At 47.5% G+C, this 21,526-nt stretch overlaps 1 protein-coding gene across 2 annotated transcripts; it reads left to right on the top strand.

Moving 5' to 3' along the window:
* Window positions 1–2,971: 2,971 nt before the first annotated feature.
* Window positions 2,972–20,826, top strand: Cmbl (carboxymethylenebutenolidase homolog). 2 transcript variants are annotated; one of them, XM_057789915.1, is made up of 6 exons: window positions 2,972–3,053; window positions 12,512–12,744; window positions 15,193–15,300; window positions 16,485–16,627; window positions 19,063–19,154; window positions 20,046–20,826. In XM_057789915.1, the coding sequence occupies exons 2-6, from the start codon at window positions 12,530–12,532 to the stop codon at window positions 20,223–20,225; spliced, it is 738 nt and encodes a 245-aa protein (XP_057645898.1). In that variant the 5' UTR covers window positions 2,972–3,053; window positions 12,512–12,529; the 3' UTR covers window positions 20,226–20,826. The 2 variants fall into 2 exon arrangements, with proteins under 2 accessions (XP_057645898.1, XP_057645899.1); XM_057789916.1 differs by lacking the exon at window positions 2,972–3,053 and adding an exon at window positions 10,970–11,073.
* The last annotated feature ends 700 nt before the right edge of the window (window positions 20,827–21,526 follow it).

Genomic DNA, 21,526 nt, shown 5'->3' with positions numbered 1-21,526 from the left:
GGTTAAGTTTCACGAAGAACAGCTCTCCGTTTTTGCAAGGCCTCCTCATCATCCCGGCGAAAAGCAGGCAGGACAAGCACCGGCTCTTGTTCATCTGTTCATCGGGTGTCACTGACTCACGATCTTTTCTTACCATCTCTCCGCCTTACATGTCACCTTTGGCCTTTAACATTAGATATGGTTACCTAGCAACACTTCACAGTCAGCTTGTGTAAATAAGCCGAACCCTTGCAAGGACAGAGTGCCGTGTGCGCTTCTGTGTCAGGTTAGAGGGCCTCAGTGTTTGAGGTTCGTCTGGACCCCCGGGTGGGAAGCTCTGTGGTCAGAGTTTAGCCTTGCAAGTGTAGCCAGACGCCCCTGGAAAGAGTAGAAGGGCCAAACACAGTATAATTCCCTGACTTTGCAGTTAAAGGGGCAAATGCGAAGAGCAGAGGCGGTTCTTTGGGTCGCTGGGGGTGGGGGGTGGGAGAACTGTTAGTGACGACTTATTGCATGAATAATACAAACCCAGAGGCAGGCGTTGGGGTTCAAGCTGAAGATCAGAAAAGCAAAGCAGCCAACCACTAGAGACCTTTCACCTCTGCCAAATCTTCAGACCAAAAGGGCAAGATCCTGTCTCCACGAATCCTCAGACTCCTCACTCCAGTGAGTTCCTGTCTCTTCCCCTTTACGTTCCGTTCTCCGCTCAGACATATTGCTACTGTCTCCACCTCCCTAGTGCTGAGATTAAAAGTGTGTGACTCCCAAACACTAGGACTAAAGATGTGCGCTACTACCACCTGGATTTGTTTCTAGATGGATCCTGTATAGTCCAGGGTAACTTTGAACTCTGTTTCCTGAGTCCTGGGATTAAAGGTTTGTGACACCATTCCCTGGCCTCTAGTGGTTTAGCTTTGCATTCTGATCTTCAGGTAGACTTTATTTATTAAAGTACAAACAAAGTATCACTAGAATGACTCTAGTGAAGAGCAGGCTTTCCTCGACCGGAAGATGGTCTCTGAGGCACAGGATCCAGCTTCTCTCCATCACCACGTTCTTCCAGCCCCTCGCGCCGGGCTCCTCACAGACTGGCAAACTGTGGAAAGGCAGAGTCCTTAGAATATAAAATCCCATCTATTAATAACAGTGTTATTAAGTTAGAGACTAGAACTGATGCTGGGGGAGCTAAATTTAGCAAACAGAGAAAAATGATATGTAATTAGTCATATCTATTATTTCAAAGACGTGAAATGATACTTGAAAACGGTTTTAGTTGTTTGTTTTAACGCTCCAGTATCTCATGTAGCCCAGGCTGGCCTCAAATCTGCCATGTAGCCAAGGAAGACTTGGAATTTTTTTCTTGACCTCCACCCCCTGAGTGCGGGGATCAAGGCAATATACCAATGCTCCTGATTTTATTATGCAGTGCTGGGAAATCCAAGCCAAGCTGTGCCTGTCAGGCAAGCGCTCAACCAACTGAGCTAGAGTCCCAGCCTTTGAAAACACTCGTACAGTTTTTGGTTCATTATGGTCCATGAATACTAGTCCACTCCCATTCGTAGGAGTGCTTTCCTCTTATTTTATATTTATTTACTTACTTAGCAACAGGAACACACTATATAGCTATGTTGCTCTAGCTGCCCTAGAATTTACTATGTAGACCAGGCTGGCCTCGAACTTACAGAGATCCGCCTGCCTCTGCCTCCTGAGTGCTGGGATTAAAGACCTTCGCCTTCACATCTGGCCTGCTTTCCTCTTCTTCACATACTGTCTCTATTTCTGTTTCTTAAGAAAGAAAAGCGAAGAGCTGGAACGCGGCTCAGTAGGTATATGCTGCTCTTCCGGAGGACCCAGGTTTCATTCCCCACACCCACAGAGTAGCTCACAGCTGGAGTCTAAGTGCAGTTCCAGGGGATCCAATGTCCTCTTTGAGGCTAGAAGGCTATCAGGCAACCACATAGTGCACATGCATACACATAGACACATACATACATACATGTACATGTGTCAGGTCCCCAAGAAACTAGGGACAAATGGCCAACTGTGGTACCTATTAGCATGTCAAAGTACACACAGGCCTCCAGGCTCACTTAGTACCACCGCCCGGCTCAGCTTTTTTTTTTTTGGTTTTTTTCGAGACAGGGTTTCTCTGTGGTTTTGGAGCCTGTCCTGGAACTAGCTCTTGTAGACCAGGCTGGTCTCGAACTCACAGAGATCCGCCTGCCTCTGCCTCCCAAGTGCTGGGATTAAAGGCGTGCGCCACCACCGCCCGGCTACACACACTTTCTGAGGAGAAAAAAATTTGATTTAGTGGAAAACTGACAAAGGACACCTTCCCCTCCATCGTGCTGGCTTTTGACAGTTCATAACAGAGGAACAATCCTGTCCCACCTGAGGTGTTGAACGGAGCTCAGGGATCTCTGCTGAGTCACCTCTCTTTGCAGAGACACACCTGCTCTCGGGCTCTTTTTGTTTGTCTAGCTTGTCTTAAAGACGGGGCTGCCCAGAGCAAGGTCACGAGCCTGCGTGCCGTCTTCGCCACCGCACAGGAAAATTAACACGGTTTCATTGCCTTTGCTTGGGGATGTTGAGGGAAGGTTGGGGCAACAGGAAGCCGCTACCCACTCCATCTTCTTTTCTCGGGGTTTTCTTTCACTACTTTCCTTCCTCCTTAGACAGTGACCCGAGTCACATGAAGAGAACGTGGACGTGGGGGTTAAGTACACAAATATAGTAGCTTATTCCTTGGCATAGCCTGATTGTGATTGACAACCGAGAAGCACAGGTCCCAGCAGACGGGCACCAGGCAGCATCCCAGGCTCCCCTCCCTGTCTCCTCAGGCCCTTGCTTTCCTCCTATCATCTCTTTTCCCACCCCCACCCCCGCCCTCTTGCCTCCATCCCTTGGCTCGGACTTTGCCCCCGGAATACAGGTCACCGGGCCGCCTGTCACCGCGTCCACTTCCCGTGCTGGACGAGGCTCCTCCCTCCCTCTGCACGTCCCTCCCCTCGCAATTAGCTGCAGAGTGTCTGTCTGTCTCCCGCTGCCTGCCTCTTTCTTCACCACCAGACAAGGTAGGTGCAGGTCGCTGGGGACCAACAAGCCTGCTGGACCTTGTGCGTGGGTTTGCATTAAAGCAAAGGGCTTTTGCTGGTGTAGAGGTGAGGCACTTCCCAAGTCCGCTTTCCAAAGTGAACTCTCATGACAGTATATTTGTCCTCGCAAAAAGGCAGGGACCACACCCTGATTCAGACCTAGGCAGCCACCCTTTACTTCTGAGTATACTTTCATGTAGGTGTTCAGATGTTAGGTTTTAAAACAGCTGAGAGCCTGTAGACCAACCTGTGTTCCCAAGGAAACTTTCTCCCTCCCCGTAAATACTATTTTTAGGCTGGGTCTTTTGATTGTATGGTTTTTGTGAATATGGAACTGTGAACAAACAGCACCTTTGCATCAAAATCAGTACCCACGTCTGGAGGATCTTCTGTGCTGCAAAGAGGAGCTGTCATATGAGAATCCGACATCCTAGATGGTGGGTCAGTCTTGCCAAGACAGACAGTGCGGTTTTACACTGCATGGCCACTGGGTCTGGCCCAGGTTGCAGAGACTGGCTGATGCAGTTTATATCCACTTGTTGATAGAAAAGGCCACCTGTTGTTTTCAGAGCCCATTTAAAACAGGAGAGTCAGAAAGGAGCCCTGTGCACGCGTACATGTCCGGGACAGCCTGCTGGGCCTGCAGCAGTCAGAGAACAGGCCAAAGGCAGGGCTGTGATTGGCATGTTTAAAGAGGTTGCTATGTGCTTCTTACCTTAGCTTTCTATCTACTGCCATACAAACAATAGACCTTTTGCAAACCGCTGGCACAGTCAGGAAAGCTAAGTACTTGGAGGAGGGACAGCGGAATCGCCTAAGGTTAAGAGTTGGCTCTGCCTTCCCTAGGACAGGCAGAGCAGTGGAGTTTCTGCGACATTTGACCTGGCGAACTGCCAAGGCCTCCCTGTTAAACAGCAACTTTCTACAAAATCAAATGCATCCTGAGCCCTGTAGACATTGCTTTTGCAATCCTGTTTGTGCCTTCAGCTTGCTGATCTTTTTTTTTTTTTTCCATTTCTTTTGGACAACTTCATTGTGTGATCTGACTTCTGATCTATATACATCCTTAAATATTATGAAGTCAGGAAGCTCACATTCTGACATGGTTTACTGACCTGTCTGACTCCAGGGGGCGATGTGATACTGAGTTCTGCTACTAAAAGACTGTTTCCCACAAAAGGTTTCTCCAGGCAGGTGTAAAAATAAACATGTTTTGTGTTTGTCATGACAGAGGAGACATATGTCCTAGATGGCTCAACAAAGTCAGAACGTGCAGACTTATATCTAGTAAAGGAAGACCCCAGAGAGGTGCTTGTGAGAAACGAGACATGGGAAGCCCTTGGAGGAGCTGATGGAGCCCTTGGAAGGATGAGGGATGTAGGGATGAGCTCTTGGGTGGGCTGAAGAAGCCCTTGAAATTTGCATATCACACCTACAACAGGAATCCTCTTTGAGTTTTTTCCTCTCTCTCTCTCTCTCTCTCTCTCTCTCTCTCTCTCTCTCTCTCACACACACACACACACACACACACATTTTTCAAGACAGAGTTTCTCTGTATGGCCCTGGCTGTCCTGTAACTCACTCTGTAGAGTAGGCTGGCCTCAGACTCACAGAGATCTGTCTGCCCCTGCCTCCAGAATGCTGGGATTAAAGGTGTGCCACAACTGCCCAGCTAAATGAGTAGCCCAGGCTGGCCTCAAACTCCTGTCTTTGCCTCCTTCAGCAAATCCCACTGGCACTCGAAATCACAAGTGACTTGTTTTTATTTTTAAAGACAGGGTCACTAGCCTAGGCTGGCCTCAAGTTCCCAAAGTAGCAAAGGGCAACCCCTGAACTTCTCGCTCTCCATCCTGCAGTGCTCAGATTATAGGTCTGTGCCACCATGCTGTATTTTGGGAGATCTAGGGATTGGAGCCAGGGCTCCGTGCTTGCCAGACAAGTACCCCACCAGCTGAGCGATACACCCAGCCCACCTTGTCTTTTGGCTGGTAATTTGCCTGTGAGAGGCAGGCTTGTAGGGGCAGCAAATGTCCTGCTGCATGAGATTTATACGTTTGCAGTGCCTTCTGTGAATGTTTATGGGGAAGCCAGCACTTTGTGCTGCTAGCCACTGTAGCTCTGGCCAGAGACGTAATCATCAGAATGTCCTCCATAGGGAATGTCCTAATATTTCCTGGTGCCACCAAGAGCTCCCTGAATTCTGGAGGCTCTGCCAGTGGCAACTACGGGCCTGATCTAAGGGTGTGTCCTCAAACACACAGTTAATGAGCCTATCCCTATATGGGAGGTACAGGAACCCTCCCGCTCCCATGCAGAAGAGGCCTTGCTTCAGTGCAAAATGTCCTTCCTCTTTGGCTCACTCTCTGGCTCTTTGGAGCCCAGCCCTATTCTGTGTATCTGAGTCATTTTGCAATTCTAGGTCATGGGTAACTGGTAGACTGATAAATTTCTAACTTAAGTCCTGCTTGTTACACAATTACTCTCCTTCCTCCCTTCCTTGGGAAGAAAGCTTGTATCCATGTGAGCTTCATCCCACCTTCATGGGGGGCATGCACTCCAGACAGAGCATCCCCCACTTTCCCGTCACCCCAGGTGAGAACTTACTGTGTACTATGGATAGGGCAGAGTGCAGAATGTTCTTCACACAAGGTGTCCTTCTAGAAAAAAAGAAGTGAATGTAGCCGAAAGCAAGGACGTGAAGGAATGCCCTGGCACTCCACAGTATCTCTGTGGTAAAGGCAAAGGCCTGGGGGGAATATTCCTGGCTCTTTTCACCACAGGACCAAAGATGATAAGGTGTAGCGCCAGGTGCATTATCTTGCTTAAGCTCACTGTAAAGGTCACCTTGTGTTTTTAACGCTTTAGTAATAAAACTGAGAAGTAGGTTGTGTTGCCCTTGAGCTCAGAAGCCTGGAGTCCTGCAGTTTGTCCCCACCCAGATCCTTTGATTTTTGAGACTAGCTAGTCTCGCTGGCCCTGAGTGAGTCTAGTTTTTATGTCTGTATGGGAGTGAGGCCTTTACTTTATCCTGAACTCTGTCTTTTAGAAAATGTGTCATGGGACAAAGCAAAAATCCTGCAGACAGACCCAGAAAACATGCCGAGGGTCGAGCGCACCTTCCCGATTCTTAGCCTGGGCCCCAACAGGCTGGACCATGGGTAGAAGCTGCCTGCTCTGTCCAGAGTACACTTGGCTCCTGCCTCACAGGCTGGGCTCAGGAGCTGAGACCATGTGAAATAGCCGGGCAGGACTCCAGCCTTCCACACATGGCATTCTTGGGCCTATGCTGGCTCTACCGCATTCTGTGGGAGAAAAAACTTGGCACTCCTGGATGTAAAAATTCCTTTTGTAATTGGAGCTCAAGTCAAAAGAGACCGGTACCAGTGGCCTTCGAGAGGCTAGACTCTCCCGGGTCCTCACAGCCGAGCACAGGTCAGAAAGCAGCTCCTGGAAACAGTTCCTTCCTTCCTTCTTTTTCTTCTTTTGTTTTGAGATAGGGTCTCTCACCCAGGCTGGCTTCCACGCCAGCTTGTAATCCTCCTGCGATCAAACACCATGACCAGAAGATAGCTGGACAGCAAAGGGTTTGTTTGGCTTATGCCTTCACATCACCATTCAATGCTGAGGGAAGTCAAGGCAGGAACTCAGTGCAGGCGCCTGGAAGCAGGAACTGAAGCAGGGGCATGGAGGAATGCTGTCTACCAGCTTGCTCCCCTTGCCTTGCTCAGCCCACTTGCTTGCTTACTTTTGTCTTGTTTGGAAGATTCCTCCTCTGCCCAAAGCAGTGTATAGGGTTGTCTTTTTCTGACTCGTTAGGATGGTTGAGAACCACAGATATAGACCAGTATTACCTCCCCGCAACCTTATTATGCGTCTGTGTTTTTTGAGACAGGGTCTCTTTATGTAGCTCTGCTTGTCCTAGAACTCAGCATGAAGACCAGGCTGGCCTCGAACTCACTGATATCTGCCCTATGAGTTCAAGGCCAGCCTAGTCTACAAAGCAAGTTCCCAGGACAGCCAGAGCTTTTACACAGAGAAACCCTGTCTTAAAAATCAACAACAAGGAAAAGAATGTTGCTTCTTCACTAATGTGGGGTAGCGTGTGCACACCTCCCTGGGACTTTCTCTAGGACACAGGACATACATCTAGTCTATGTTGTTTCTTCTCCTTGTATGAAATATCTGGCTTTTTATGGAGTCTTTTAATAGTTTTTTGTTGTTTTCCAGACAGGGTTTCTCTGTGTAACAACCCCAGCTGTCCTGGAACTGGTAACTAGTTCTTGTGGACCAGGCTAGCCTTGAACTCAACTCACAGAGATCCGCATGCCTCTACCTCCCGAGTAGTGGGATTAAAGGTGTGCACCACCACTGCTCAGCATATATGTGTGTGTGTGTGTGTGTGTGTGTGTGTGTGTGCAGGCACGCGCGCACCAGTCTGGCCTCATGCTCAAGAGCACTGATCATTTGAATCTCCTGAGTGCTGGGATTAAAGGTATGCATCACTACACCCTTTGCCTTTTAATGTTGTCATTCATCCTAATTATTTCTTAGTAACTTTATTGTCTTTTCTATAGTGAACATTTGGAAACTTGTACTATCTAAGTAGAGAGACTAGGGCAACCTTGAACTCACAACTCACTGAAGATTCTGATGAAACAGAGGCCATTTCCCCTCCTCACCCACCACACAGAGAAACAAGTCCCAGATATCTTCATCTGTCTCTGAAACATAGGATCCTGCCTTGCTGCCACAGTGCCCTCCCTCGCCCATCATAGCCACAGTCATTCACATCTTTACATATCTACTTAATGTTCAATTTTCTGTAGTTTTATTTATTTTTTGTTTTAGTTTTGTTGTTTTGTTTTTGAGATGTTTCTCTATATGTAGCCCTGACTGGGAACGCGCTCTGTAGACCAGGCTGGCCTCAGATTAACAGAGATCTGTCTGCTTCTGCCTTCCAAGTGCTGGGGTTAAAGGTGAGCACCCGGCTTGTTTTTTTTACTTAAAAAATGATTTACTATCTCTGTGTGTGTGTGTGCCTGCATAAGTTTATGTGCACTGTGTGCATATTGATGTCCCGAGGGTCAGAGGGCCTCAGATCTCCTGGAACTGGAGTTCCAGGTCACCTAACCTGAATCCTAGGAACTGAACGCAGGTCCTCTGCAAGAACAGTCAGGGATTTTAGGCACTGAATCATCTCTACAGTCTGTTGACGGAGGTTTCTGTCCCATAAGGCCCCATAGCCATTTAGTACCAAAATAAACACACAGAGGTCTGCATTAATTATAAACCAATTGGCTCAGTAGCTCAGGCTTCTTCTTTTTTTTTTTTTTTTTTTTTTTTTTTTTTTTTTGATTTTTCGAGACAGGGATTCTCTGTAGCTTTTAGTTCCTGTCCTGGAACTAGCTCTTGTAGACCAGTTCAGGCTTCTTATTAACTCTTTTTTTTTTTTTTTTTTTTTTTTGGTTTTTCGAGACAGGGTTTCTCTGTGGCTTTGGAGCCTGTCCTGGAACTAGCTCTTGTAGACCAGGCTGGTCTCGAACTCACAGAGATCCGCCTGCCTCTGCCTCCCGAGTGCTGGGATTAAAGGCGTGCGCCACCACCGCCCGGCCTTATTAACTCTTATAACTTATATTAGCCCATAATACTTGCCTGTGTTAGCCACGTGGCTTGGTACCTTTGTCAGTGAGGCAGTCACATCTTGCTTGCTCTGTGTCTGGGTGACGACTGCAGACTGAAACTTCCCTCTTTCCAGAATTCTCATTTCCCCACGTCTACTTCCTAACTGGTTGGCCCGCCTTTACTTCCTGCCTGACTACTGGCCAATCAGTGTTTATTTAAAATACAAGTGACAGGGTACAGACCATTGTCCCACAGCACCAGTCCCACTTTTTTTTTTTTTAAATTCCTTAGCAGTTAGTTAAAGTAAACTGAAATTTGCTAATCTTTTTCCTTGATGATAGTATGATTTTGAGGCCTCATTTAAGAAATCAGACCTTAGTCCAATGTTAGGAAAGATGTCCCCTGTCTGGATTCCGAGTCTTGGGATGTGATCTGTGCTGTGCAGTGAGAGGTCCCTGTGACTTGTTTTCTCAGCTGGGCCACTCCATGTGACTTCTGTTGTTCCTTCCTTGGCCAGTCTGTCCTTCCCACATGGATTGACTGTTTCTTGTTGGCCTCTGGGTTGACCCTACAGAACCCCAATGTGCCTTTCTGTGCATCTGACACCTTAGTGGACAAACAAGGCTTGGGGTGTTTAGGATAGTATCCTGTTGTCCTCCCCACCCCGTTCCCACCTCTCTGTAGTTCTGTGAGCAAATGAAGCAACTCTTCTCTCCCACAGTGGACCTTGGGACACAGTCCCCTCCTGTGTGTTTTACCCCTTCTTGGTTCCCTGGAATTTTACCACTAATTCCAGATGGTTTATGTTTTATTTCTTTGTGCATGTGTGTGTGTTTGGATGTACAGGTGTATGTGAGTATACATGCATGGAGAGGCTGTCTTGGGCCTCTCCTTGCATTCTTCAGGTGTGAACACCTTTTACATTTTATTTTTTAGATTTGTTTTTGACTTCCTTTCCACTGCTCCTCTGAGCACCACCCACGCTTCCTTCCATGCTTATTCCTCTCTCTTCCTCTTCCCCCCCCCCTCTCTCTCTCTCTCTTTTTTTTTTTTTTTTTTTTGGTTTTTCAAGACAGGGTTTCTCTGTGGCTTTGGAGCCTGTCCTGGAACTAGCTCTGTAGACCAGGCTGGTCTCGAACTCACAGAGATCCGCCTGCCTCTGCCTCCCGAGTGCTGGGATTAAAGGCGTGCGCCACCATCGCCCGGCTCCCCTCTCTCTTTTTCTATCACTCACATCTTGGCTGTGTATGAGCCTGGTTTAGAACTCTTCAAAGATTCAGAATTTAATATTCTCAGTTTCTTCTGTTGTTTATCTCTTTGAAGGATTTGTTAGATCTGAATGTACTTGTGCTTCCAAAGTAACTACACAGAAATATAATCCTGAAGACGACTTTATCAGGAGGTGAAGACGACTTTATCAGGAGGTGGAGCCTGTGGGAGAGGAGAAGGTCACAGGGACCCAGCTCCTCTTAGGATTTTATGAGCACTCTCGTAAGAGACTCCGGAGAACTGTCTGTCTGCTCCTACCATGTGAGGACACAGGGGCGAACTGATGTCTGTGGTCAGAAAAAGTGCCTGCTACAGACAACAGAGTGACTGTCACTTTGACCATGGGCTTCTCGTCCCTCAGTCTTCGGGACCATGCCATTGCTTTTGAACTGTTGTATTTTGTGACTGCAGCCTAAGGGGCCTCATTTCGTGTGTCTCCTTGAGACTGAACTCATTTTCCTCTGTCCCCCGAATACTTGCAGTGTGGACTGGACAGTTCTCTGCAGTGCAATGTACTGACTTACTGGCCTAACTATGTACGGCTTCCATTGTAGCTGATTTCGAAACCTTTTGAGTTTTTATTATGCTCTTGTTATATTTAGCGAATTAGTTTTGAGACATGGTCTCTCTTGCGTGGTCTGTCATGTAGCTGAGGATAACCTTAAGCTTCTCATCTTTCCGCCACTACCTCCTAAACTCTGGTCCAGTTACCAGCTAGGGTAACTGCTCAGGGTCTGGACCAGGCATGTTCAGGCTGCCTGTCTCTTATTCAAGGAATTTAAACAAAGGTTTGCACAAATCTGCAAACACCAGGCAATGTTATTTAAAACAAAACTACAGAACAGGTTGGCTCCACCATCAAGAGTGGCGGTAGAGTACAGGGTTGAGAAAGCTCTGACAACTCTGATCAGGACTTGGGCCTTCTTTTTGTAGAGTTTGAGAGGAGGGAGTGTTTAGTCAAGGGGGATGATTTGGGTGGTCTTATATTTTGTGTTTGTTTTAAGACAGGCTTTTACTATGTTACTCTGACCGTCCTGGAACTATATAAGGCTGTGCTTGAATTGGAAGAGATCCCCCTGCATCTAACTCCCAAGTGCTGGGATTAAAGGCGCGTACCACTATGCCTGGACCTTCCTTTTTCTGTGTGGTTCTCTACTTCAGTTTTTAAGTTCTGTAGTCTTTTCTTTTTTTCTTTTTCTTTTTGGTTTTTCGAGACAGGGTTTCTCTGTGGTTTTGGAGCCTGTCCTGGAACTAGCTCTTGTAGACCAGGCTGGTCTCGAACTCACAGAGATCCGCCTGCCTCTGCCTCCCGAGTGCTGGGATTAAAGGCGTGTGCCACCACCGCCCGGCTGTAGTCTTTTCTTTATCGTGCACGTCCCTTCCCACAATGCACCCGATTTTAATCATATATATGCTCAGTACTGATTAGGCACAAGATGGCAAACCAAGGATTCTTCCTAAAAGTTCACTTAGAAGATAAGAGTTTGCTTTACTGTAAATGCTGCCCCCCCAAACCAGGTGATACCAGACCAGCCCCCGCCCCTACTGTAACATAACTGGAGCATGACTGAATAGAATCTAAGTATGAAGACTGTAAGGAGAGGAGAAACTTATTCCATTGTTCTAAGGGGCTATGCACACAGCTTGATGCCAGGGGGAGTCCTAGGTTGCTATGTGCATTGTTCAGAGTGGGTATGTGTGCACATGTGTACAGGGAAGGTTCCCAGGCTGTGAGGTGTGTTATCAGAAGGGAGGTGTGGAGTCCAAAGTTGTTATTCCCCGTACTTGCCTGACTTCGTCGGTTTCCACACACACCTGGCTTATGATAGGGAAATAACTGTGGGTTCCGTGCACTCTAGATGGTGCTATAGGAAATCCTACAGCCAGTAGCCTTTAAGTTACCTGCCCACTTGGGCGTGGCCTCTTATGCTATTTATGCCAAAGTAAAGCGGATCTGGGCTCTTCTTCCGGCTGTGGGGTTCGGTTGCTGTTTTCCGTTCCAGCAGAGGATATTGATCTGTGAGTCTACCCCTAAATAAATAACCCTCTATTATTATCAGTTCTGAGCTAGTGTGGGATTTCTCCTAAGCGTCCTTCTTCAGCTGAGTGCTTTAGCAAGCGAGTTATGTTTCCAGTTTGGTCTTTCATCACACTTGTAACATTTACATCAAATATTTGTGGAGATTTATACCAAAGTTACTATAGGGGAAGTTTGTTCATATCTGTTTGAAAAGACTGTCCTGGCCAATGCTTTATGAAGGACATGTGTATGTCCTGATACAAAACTATCAAGGGATCAATCTGTCCTAATACTGCGATCTAATTGTCTCTGGAGATGGCAGGTTCACTAAACCCCTAGGTGTCTGTCTCTTAATCCAGTCAGGTTCACAGCCAACATCAGCCAACACACCACCAAGTTATTTCAGAGTAAATGTCCCGCAGGAGTTAGATGTCTTTCTAGCAATTTTGATGATAATTTATCTAGTATAGATTATCTTTAGATCTGTTCCAGTCAGCATGTGATGCATATTTTATTTCCTCTGTAGCCTGACTTCAAGACCCCAATGGCTAATGAAGCTAACCCCTGTCCGTGTGACATTGGTCACAAGCTAGAGTATGGTGGCATGGGCCAGGAAGTTCAGGTCGAGCACATCAAGGCATATATCACCAAGTCCCCCGTGGATACAGGAAAAGCTGTGATTGTCGTCCAGGATATATTTGGCTGGCAGCTGCCCAACACCCGGTATATGGCTGACATGATTGCTGGAAATGGATACACGTAAGTATGAAGTTCTGTTCTTTGCTTCAATTCGTGTGAATCTCTGTGGTCCGCTTTGTTCCCTTCAGAAAGACAAACCCAGAAGCCGAACACAGCCTGAGCTGTATTCTCGTTTACATATCTGTTTCCTTATCTCAGTCATGGGAACTGGGAACTATCCTTTGAAATTTAACACTGACCAGATGGAGCCAAGTCTTCCCAACAGAATCCCTGGGCATCAGGTCCCCAGTGGTACCTGACCCTACAGGCATGCTGTACGGAGGGTCCCCACAAAGGGTTCCACCCACCCAGGCACAGGCCAGCACACCTGTGCACACTCAAGCACCTCAGCCTCAGGGTGGGTTTCACAGGTCTCCTTGGAAGGTGACTCAGAACAAAAGAAAGTCACAGGTCAAGACACTTTTAAAGTACATGGGTGGAAATATCATGTAGGTGAGTTCTAGCAAGGCCTGCTGCTGTGGTGTCACGTGATAGCTGACGACGCACTTAGCTCGTGTCGGTGGATGCTACTGCCCTGTGACACATTCCAAGGTGATTTAGCTGACAGTCACAGGGGTATTAGGTCAGACCAAGATGGTGATGAGCAGATGAAGAGGGCTGAAGACACTGGGCTCTGGACCTGCAGCACCCCAAATTCCCCACAGTGGTGAAGCTCCAGTTTTCTACTCTAGCGCCCCCTTTTGCACAGGTGAGGTGGCTTCTTTTCTGGGAACTTGAGTTCATAGTCCCCAGAAAGTTGGAAGTCCAGGGTGAGCCTGTCTTCTTCCCCCCACTGAGCTTCGATACAAACCAGCCTAGGGATGAAGAGACGATCTTGAGGAGAGTGGGACAGTTTCCAGGGGGAAGCCTCTAAATAAACCTCTAAAGCCCATGTGGACAGGGACCCTAACCCTTGCAGCCGTCCTGGGCGGGAGGGATAGCACCTTCCCCATCTTGCAGACTGGGAAGTCCAGGCATGAAGACAGAGGCTTTTAGTTGCTCTGGGTGAACTGTAAGCAGCTGATTGAATGGGATTAGGGTTTACAAAGCGCTGACCCTCTTACTTACTCACCCTCAAGCAATCTGGGACTGGGCAGTGTTCATTTCTGTCTGTTTGGTCAAGAATGCGTGGGACTGGAGAGATGGCTCAGTGGCTAAAAGTACTTGATGACTTGATAGAAAACTCAGGTTTGAGCCGGGCGGTGGTGGCTCACGCCTTTAATCCCAGCACTCGGGAGGCAGAGGCAGGAGGATCTCTGTGAGTTCGAGACCAGCCTGGTCTACAAGAGCTAGTTCCAGGACAGGAAGAAAAAAAGAAAACTCAGGTTTGGTTCCGAGGACACACATGGCAGCTCACAAGTGTCCGTAACTGTTACACCTTCTAGCCTCTGTAGGCAGCAGGCATGTACATAACACATGCAAACAAGCATTCCTGCACATACAAATAAATCATAAAGAATGTGAGGGCTGAAAGTGGTCAGTGATTTGCCAAGGTCTCACTACAGGACAGGTGGTACTGAGATGGGAACCTGACCTTTCTGGCCCAGGCCCTGGTGCTCTGCCCACCTGTGCAGCAGAGGGGCTGGTCCCTTGAATCACAGCCACAGCTAACTCTTTACTTTGGGAGACTGTGGCCCCGGCTCCACCCCTCCTGAGTTGGCTTCTAGGAGAATGGCTCGGACTCCAATGTGCAATCCTGTCTCTTCTCTCCCAAGTGCTAGGATTAGTAATATCCCTGGTTTCCAAACTGTGTCCGTTACGTGCCGGGTCCTCAGTCATTTGATCCTCTCTGTGATTTGTGCATGTGTACGATGAATATATGTGTATATGAGTGAGAGTTCATGCTTACCACAGCGTGTAGATAGAGGGCAGAGGGCAACCTCTGTTAGTCTTCCCTTTGCTTGTTTACTTTTTCTCTGGCCTGTTCTAGAACCTGCTGTGGACCTTATTCTTGGGGCAGGAAACTGTTTGGTAGCCTGTGCAGAGGCCGGGGTGGGGGTGGGGCACATTACTTGATCACGGTGACTAGTCTATTTCTCAGGGATGACTTTTGGCCCAAGCCAGTGTTCAAGGCCAGGACAGTCCTGGGCTGTCTGAGAAGAACAGCTAACTACATGGATGAAGGAAGGCTATCTGAGGGTACATACCCTTGCCCACCAGTCCAGGCCTCCTTCTGTACCAGAATAGCTCTTGAGAAGTGTCCCCGCTGGTGGCTGGCTCACTTGCTAGGGCAGGATCACACCCAAGCTGCTGGAAGCCTGGGTACCTGCTGCTGTGGAGTCTGAGGCAATCTGGCCTGGCTCCAGATGACCTTTGATGTACTTAAGGGTGGCCTTCATGGCCCAGGCCTTTTCTTCCCTCTGCCTGGGATTGGCAGCCTACCAGGGCACTAATTAAGGCTACCTTAATAAGCCTGGACAAACATTGAGTCGACGTGATCAAAGGCTTATTCATGTCTATATTTTACAGAACCATTGTCCCAGACTTCTTTGTGGGACGAGAACCATGGGACCCAGCTGCTGACTGGTCCACCTTCCCTGAGTGGATAAAATCAAGAAATGCCAGAGAAGTCAATCGGTATGTTATCAGCGGGCTTGAGGAGGAGCTGGGCTTCACCAGACTTCCTCCCTCCCTCCCTGTAGGGTAGGTTGTCCTTTGGCCCTTGACAAGTCCTTCCAATAGCACAACAAAAGAGTTGGGCTCCGGCACACAATGAGCTGTGGATGGAGGTTGATGCGCACTCCTGGCCCCACTGCCCCAGCAAGCATAGCTGCTCACCACCCTTACAAGGGATGAGTTCAAAGTCGGGCATCCACTTGGGTGCTTGTTTGCAGGCATCAGGACACTTATCCCAAGTGGATCAGCAGCTCAAAGAACGATAGTTTATAGAACCAAGGAAATCAGCTCAGGGCTCAAGTAGCAATTGGCCCATAGCTTAAAGGTATCTTCCCTGGCTGCTCAGCCTCACTTCCTGTGTGCTGCCTTCACTCTCAAGTTCTCACCTCAGAGGCAGCCCAGTCTTCCAAAGCCTCTCTCCCAGCAACCCAGAGAGCACCGAGAGCACCTTGTCCTGTCCCCGCCCCCCGCCCCCCTCCCCCCAGGTTATGACTGGTTCTGCATCCTGCAAACCCATCATCCAGACCAGGAGACTGCTCTTCTCTGGTTGATCAGGTATAAACCATAGACTACTTGCAACCAGAAATTTGGTTTACCCCAATTTTCATTCTACTATGGAAGCAGTGACGTGAAGGTTTTATAGTAACAGAACAAAGATAAGTTCTAAATCCAGGCACTTTCCAAATGCATTGGTGGATTCAGTGATCAGGTGGCTACAGCAGAATAAAGAAGTCTCAGCTGTGGACCCAGATGCTATCTTACAGTACTCCTAGGTCTTTGACTGGTGGAGAACAGGGTTTTATTGAGTTGATACATTCCAAAGGTTTTTAATCTCTTTATCAGTATGCTAGGCTCAGCTTTATCCGCTAATTACAGGCCTTAGAGCCAGCAGAGGTGGGCAAGAAATCAGGACAGGTTGTAATTAGGCTCTAGGCCTGTGACCTTCCACTCTCCACAGCTGCTTCCGCTCTTATTTTAAGCAGGCTGTCAGCTTCCTTCTAGGAATTCTTGTTCTCACCACTAAGCAAGTAAAACAAACAAACAAACAAACAAAAAACAAACAAACTTCAGGTAATCCAGCCACCAAAACCCTGAAGGTTCCTGAATCAGCTCTCTCTTTCCAAGGCCTTTTCTTTCTGTTCTAGAGAGGTCGAGGCTGTTCTGAGGTATCTGAAACAAAAGTGTCACGCCCAGAAGATTGGCATTGTAGGCTTCTGCTGGGGGGGTACCGTTGTGCACCACGTGATGCTGAGATACCCGGAAGTCAGGGCGGGGGTGTCTGTTTATGGTAAGTGCCCAGTGCATTTTACTGGGTGAAAGGAGGGAGGCTGAGTGACGGGCCTCTCCCACGTGCTGAAGTACAAAACACAATGGTGTGAGGTAAACTAGTTTAGCGTGGCTTTCTGGATCTGAAAACAGAATTAGGTAGGTGGCTCAGTTCGTATAGTTCTTGTCCTGCAAAAGAGTTCCTGAATTTGGTCCCCAGAACCTATGTTAAGGAGGCAGAGAGGTGATATTTTTGCTTACTGTGCACTTTGCCTAGCCTACTTGGTAAGTCCTAGATCCTGTCTCGAAAATCTAGGTGGAAAGGCTCCCCAGGAACACATCCAGGGTTCCTGACTCCCACAGACACGTGCACCTATGCACCAGCACCAGCAAACGCAAGTGCATGCAAGTGTGTGTACGTGCACACACCCACAACAAAAAGCAAAGTCCACTTTAAAGTACAAACTGCAATTTTCACCCACCTTCTGTTTTTCTTTTGGTTTTCCGAGGCAGGGTTTCTCTGTAGCTTTGGACCCAGTCCTGGAACTAGCTCTTGTAGACCAGGCTGGCGTCAAACTCACAGAGATTCACCTGCCTCTGCCTCCCGAGTGCTGGGATTAAAGGTGTGTGCCACCACTGCCCGGCTTCACTTTTTTTAAAATTAGCAAATTTAAAAATTTTGTATTGGCATGTTACATACATGTCTGTGCACCATGTTTGTGCTGGGTACCCACAGAGGTCAGAAGGCTATCTGATCACCTCTATAGTTACAGATGGTTGTAAGTCACCATGGGGTACTAGGAATTGAATCTGGTGTCCTCTGGAGGAGCAGCCAGTAACTGCTGAGTCATTTCTCCCACTCCAAATTTTACATTTTAGCCAAAAGAAAACAAGTTATTCTAACCATGATATAAAAACTCTGTATCTGTTGGCAGAAGCAGCAGAGAATGCACAATTTAAAAGCATCCAGACTAAAATATGTCAAAAATAATGGAAGATGACTGCTATTTCGAAGTTACACATGCACAGACAGTTCCTATATAGCAGACGAGCTCCTCGATTTGGCACTTCATCCACTACTAGCACCAAACACTAAATATTTCCTTACACAGAAGGAACTATAGCTAGGCATTGACACACACACTTGTAATCCGGTATTTGGGAGACTGAAGCAGGATTGGAAATTTCTGCCCAGTATGAGCTATATAGTGAGAGCCATTTTCAACCAACAAAACAAACTCAATGAATCACCAGTTGGCCTCATACACCAGGCCAAGAGTGTGTATGAGTGGATCGAAAGGTTGCTTCTGGGTGCACGTCTCTCTGGCGCCATCTGCTGATTGCTGTTTTGTGAGTGGAAGGTTATGGCAGGAATTGGGCACGAGACATCCACTAATGTCCAGACCCATGATGTGGCTTTGCCCGAGTTGGGCAGGGAGCTTGGCCATCCTCCTGTGGCTTGTTGCCTTCTGGAGAGGAGTGATGGGGAAGAGAGACGCTGTGTGCTGCTTAGCGTTGCTGTCACCCTGGCAGGAAGCAGGAAGTTGTTTCTCTCACACCTTTTAAAATCATGATCATGTTTGTGTGCAGTGTTTTGGGACCTGCATGCAACGCCTGTGTGGAAGCCAGACAACTTTATGTGGGTTCTGGGATCAAACTCAGGCCTTAGGCTGTGTGGCAAGCGAGTCCTCCGACTAGCCATTTCCTGCCCAGTCTTCCAGCAGTCCATGGGCGTGCTTTTATCCCCAAGCAAACACACCTGGGGGCTGCCTGGGCCTGGCAGTCAATACTTTACCCTTAAAGTGCTGAGACAAGGATAAACACTGAATGCCATACAATGACCTGAGGAGCATTGGGGTCTTGTTGGATTAATATCCTGCTCCAAGGCTGTTGTCCTTATGAATAAAACTGTCTAGTTCATTGAAACCAGAACAAGTGGGGCCTGTATAGAAACTTCTAGGGCAATGGTTTGAAAATTATGACCGACTGTAACAGCCATCTTGAGGGAGCACATCTCAGATTGCTGTCCTCGGATACCAAGCAGCCCACAGCAGTTTGGTTCCTGATGAACATGGTGCAGAGTACGAACAGTACAAAGGTTTGGCTAGTCAGCTGCACTTTCCCAGTTCATAGGTCAGGCTCCTGTGGAAATAAACCAAGGGCTGGGGAGATGGTTAAGGCCGGGAGTACGGACTGCATAGCCATAAACCCAGTCCAGATCCTTGGCAGCTGCATAAGAATCTGCTGGGGGACGGCCCTCACCCCCACCCTGTTCTGACACTTGCTCTGCAGACTAGGTGGCCTCGAACTCAGAGATCCGCCTACCTCTGCTGGGATTAAAGGCAATGTGCCACCACCGCCCGGCTGGAAATCTCTTAAAAGACGTTTTTCTTTGTAAAAACCACACCAAATCGAGGCAGCTTTCTGTGCCAGTCAATCTCTCTCAACTCTTTTCAGGCATCATCAAAGACAGTGAAGATGTTTATAATTTGAAGAACCCGACGTTGTTCATTTTTGCGGAAAATGATGCCGTGATCCCACTTGAGCAGGTGAGTGGGCAGCCTTCACAGCGTATCCTGACACTTATAAGTTCCAAAGAACACATTTATCACTGTAACTGTTTCCAATGATGAAAACTTACTAAAGACTGGAACTTGAGCCCAGACTGGGTCTGTTCAGAGCGAGAGCTGAAGGAAATGTTCCTGACACAACCTATTCACTGAGAAGGAACGGTCCCCACAGTAGCCCACTGGTTACCATACAATGAGATAACAAGATTAAGCCCAGGAAGTTGATAAGGAAAGTGTAAGTTAAAGCAGTCATTTGTAAACCACTCCTTTCAAGTCCTCAGCTTCAGATCAGTTGGTTTAGTTTTACTCTAGTGTGAAAGTAACACATGGAAGGCCAACTTTGGTTCTTTTCCTGGCTGAGGCTACTCCTGTATGAGGTCTCATGACGTTGATAGCTGGGACAAAGAACATCTTCCCAACAACCCCATGGTCACTATGGAAACCAGCAATAGTCTCATTGTGCTTTGCTATGCTAGACTGTCAGTAAGGCAGTTGTATTGAATGCCTGCCCTGCCTGATGCTGTAGGGGACAGCACCCAGCAGGCTTCATACATACATCCATCCTTTTTAGACTAAGGTCTCATGACAGAGACCAGGCTGGCCTTAGACAAGAGATCTGCTGTCTCTGCCTCTCTGCTAGCGATAAGAATGTCCACCATCAAGCCCAGTTTTGATTTGTTGGGTCTCAACCCCAGGCATAATGTAGGAGCTTCTGTTAGCTGGTGTGCCACCAGCCTTACCCTGCTCTGCAACTCCTCTGACAGAGGCTAGGAACCGTGAGTCAATTCAGCAGTCGTGGACTGTTTACTGTGCAAAGCGTGTCAGCTCAGGGTTAAAGGCACATCATCTCACCTTTTTTTTGTTCACTAGGTCTCCGTGCTGACTCAGAAACTGAAAAAACACTGCACAGTTAATTACCAAGTTAAAACATTTTCTGGGCAAACTCATGGCTTTGTGCATCGGAAGAGAGAAGACTGTTCCCCTGCCGACAAGCCCTACATTGAGGAGGCGAGGAGGAATCTCATCGAGTGGTTCAACAAGTACATGTAACAGTACTCAAGCACAGGGCAGCTGTCATTCAGATTTTCCTGGGAATAATTAGCCATCTGATTTCTTACTTTACATAAAATATAGGGATCTTCAAATTCTTCTGAAACACAAATACAAAAGAAACTAAAAAATATTTAACATGCAATAGAAAAAAATTTTTTCTTTTGGTTTTTCTAGACAGGGTTTCTCTGTGTAGCTTTGGAGCCTTTCCTGGTCTTATGGACCAGGCTGGCCTTGAACTCACGGAGGTCTGCCTGCCATTGCCTCCCGATTGCTTGGACTAAAAGTGTGCACCACCACTGACTGGCACAATAGAAATTTTCAATAAATGCTTGGTACCTGAAGAACTCAAATGATGGTGTAACTGTAGTTATTAGGGGGAATCTGGGTCCATTCAGAGAGCAGCTACGTTATCAGACATGGCCTTATGTTGTTATTTGGAACTCTGTTAAAACAATTCATGTGCAAAGCCAGAAAGATGATGAGTCACCAATTAGGTGGGTTAACCCTCCCTGATGCTATGGGCTTTGGGGAAGCTCAATGCCTCCCATATGCACTTCAGTGTGAGCAATGTGGATTCCGTTCCCACAGGCCCAATTATTCAACCTAATTATTCAACCTAATAAACTGATGTTTTTAAACTTTACGAATTTTTAGCTTCACTTTTAAACAAACACTTGTGTATAAGCGCCACTACATGCAGCGGTCAGAGGATAATTCATGGCAGTCTTCCCACCACATGGATCCAAGGCAGCAACTTTTAGCCTGAACCATCTTGCAGGCCTTTTTGACAGAAAATGACAAAACTAGCTAGCATTCCTCAAGCACTGCTATTTTATGTCCAAGACTGGGCTACAAGTGTCCATTAAATAGGTGGAGGTAGAGGGCAGAGTTCATAGTCTAAATCTGCAAGAACAAGACTCCAGATGTCAACAATGTTCTGTTTTTCATGGGATCCATTGAAAGAGTGAATGCCAGGTTACCTGGTCTGGCCTTGACCTCCCAGGCTTAAGCATTATGCTACACCAGCCAAAAATGTCCCGTGTCTCAGCTGCCCTCAAAGCATATACTAGAGGTACAGCACTGCCCATGCCAGTTCTGACTGGCACCTGAGCTAACTGTGGCCACTGTCCAGCACACTAGGGGCCATGTGAAGAGTCTTCAGTACTGGTTTCTTCAATCCTACAGTGCTTGTGCAACCCAAATACTCTCATGTCAGGACTGCCCCCCTCTGCTTCCTGATGGGTAGCTCATCTCCTCATCAACTGTGAAACTAAACCCTGACAACAGGAAAGTTAAGC

The sequence above is a fragment of the Chionomys nivalis genome, chromosome 15, assembly GCF_950005125.1.
Source record: "Chionomys nivalis chromosome 15, mChiNiv1.1, whole genome shotgun sequence".
NCBI classification, from domain to species: domain Eukaryota; kingdom Metazoa; phylum Chordata; class Mammalia; order Rodentia; family Cricetidae; genus Chionomys; species Chionomys nivalis.
Note: the sequence above shows the minus strand (reverse complement) of the source record. Positions and strands in the feature narration are given on the sequence as shown.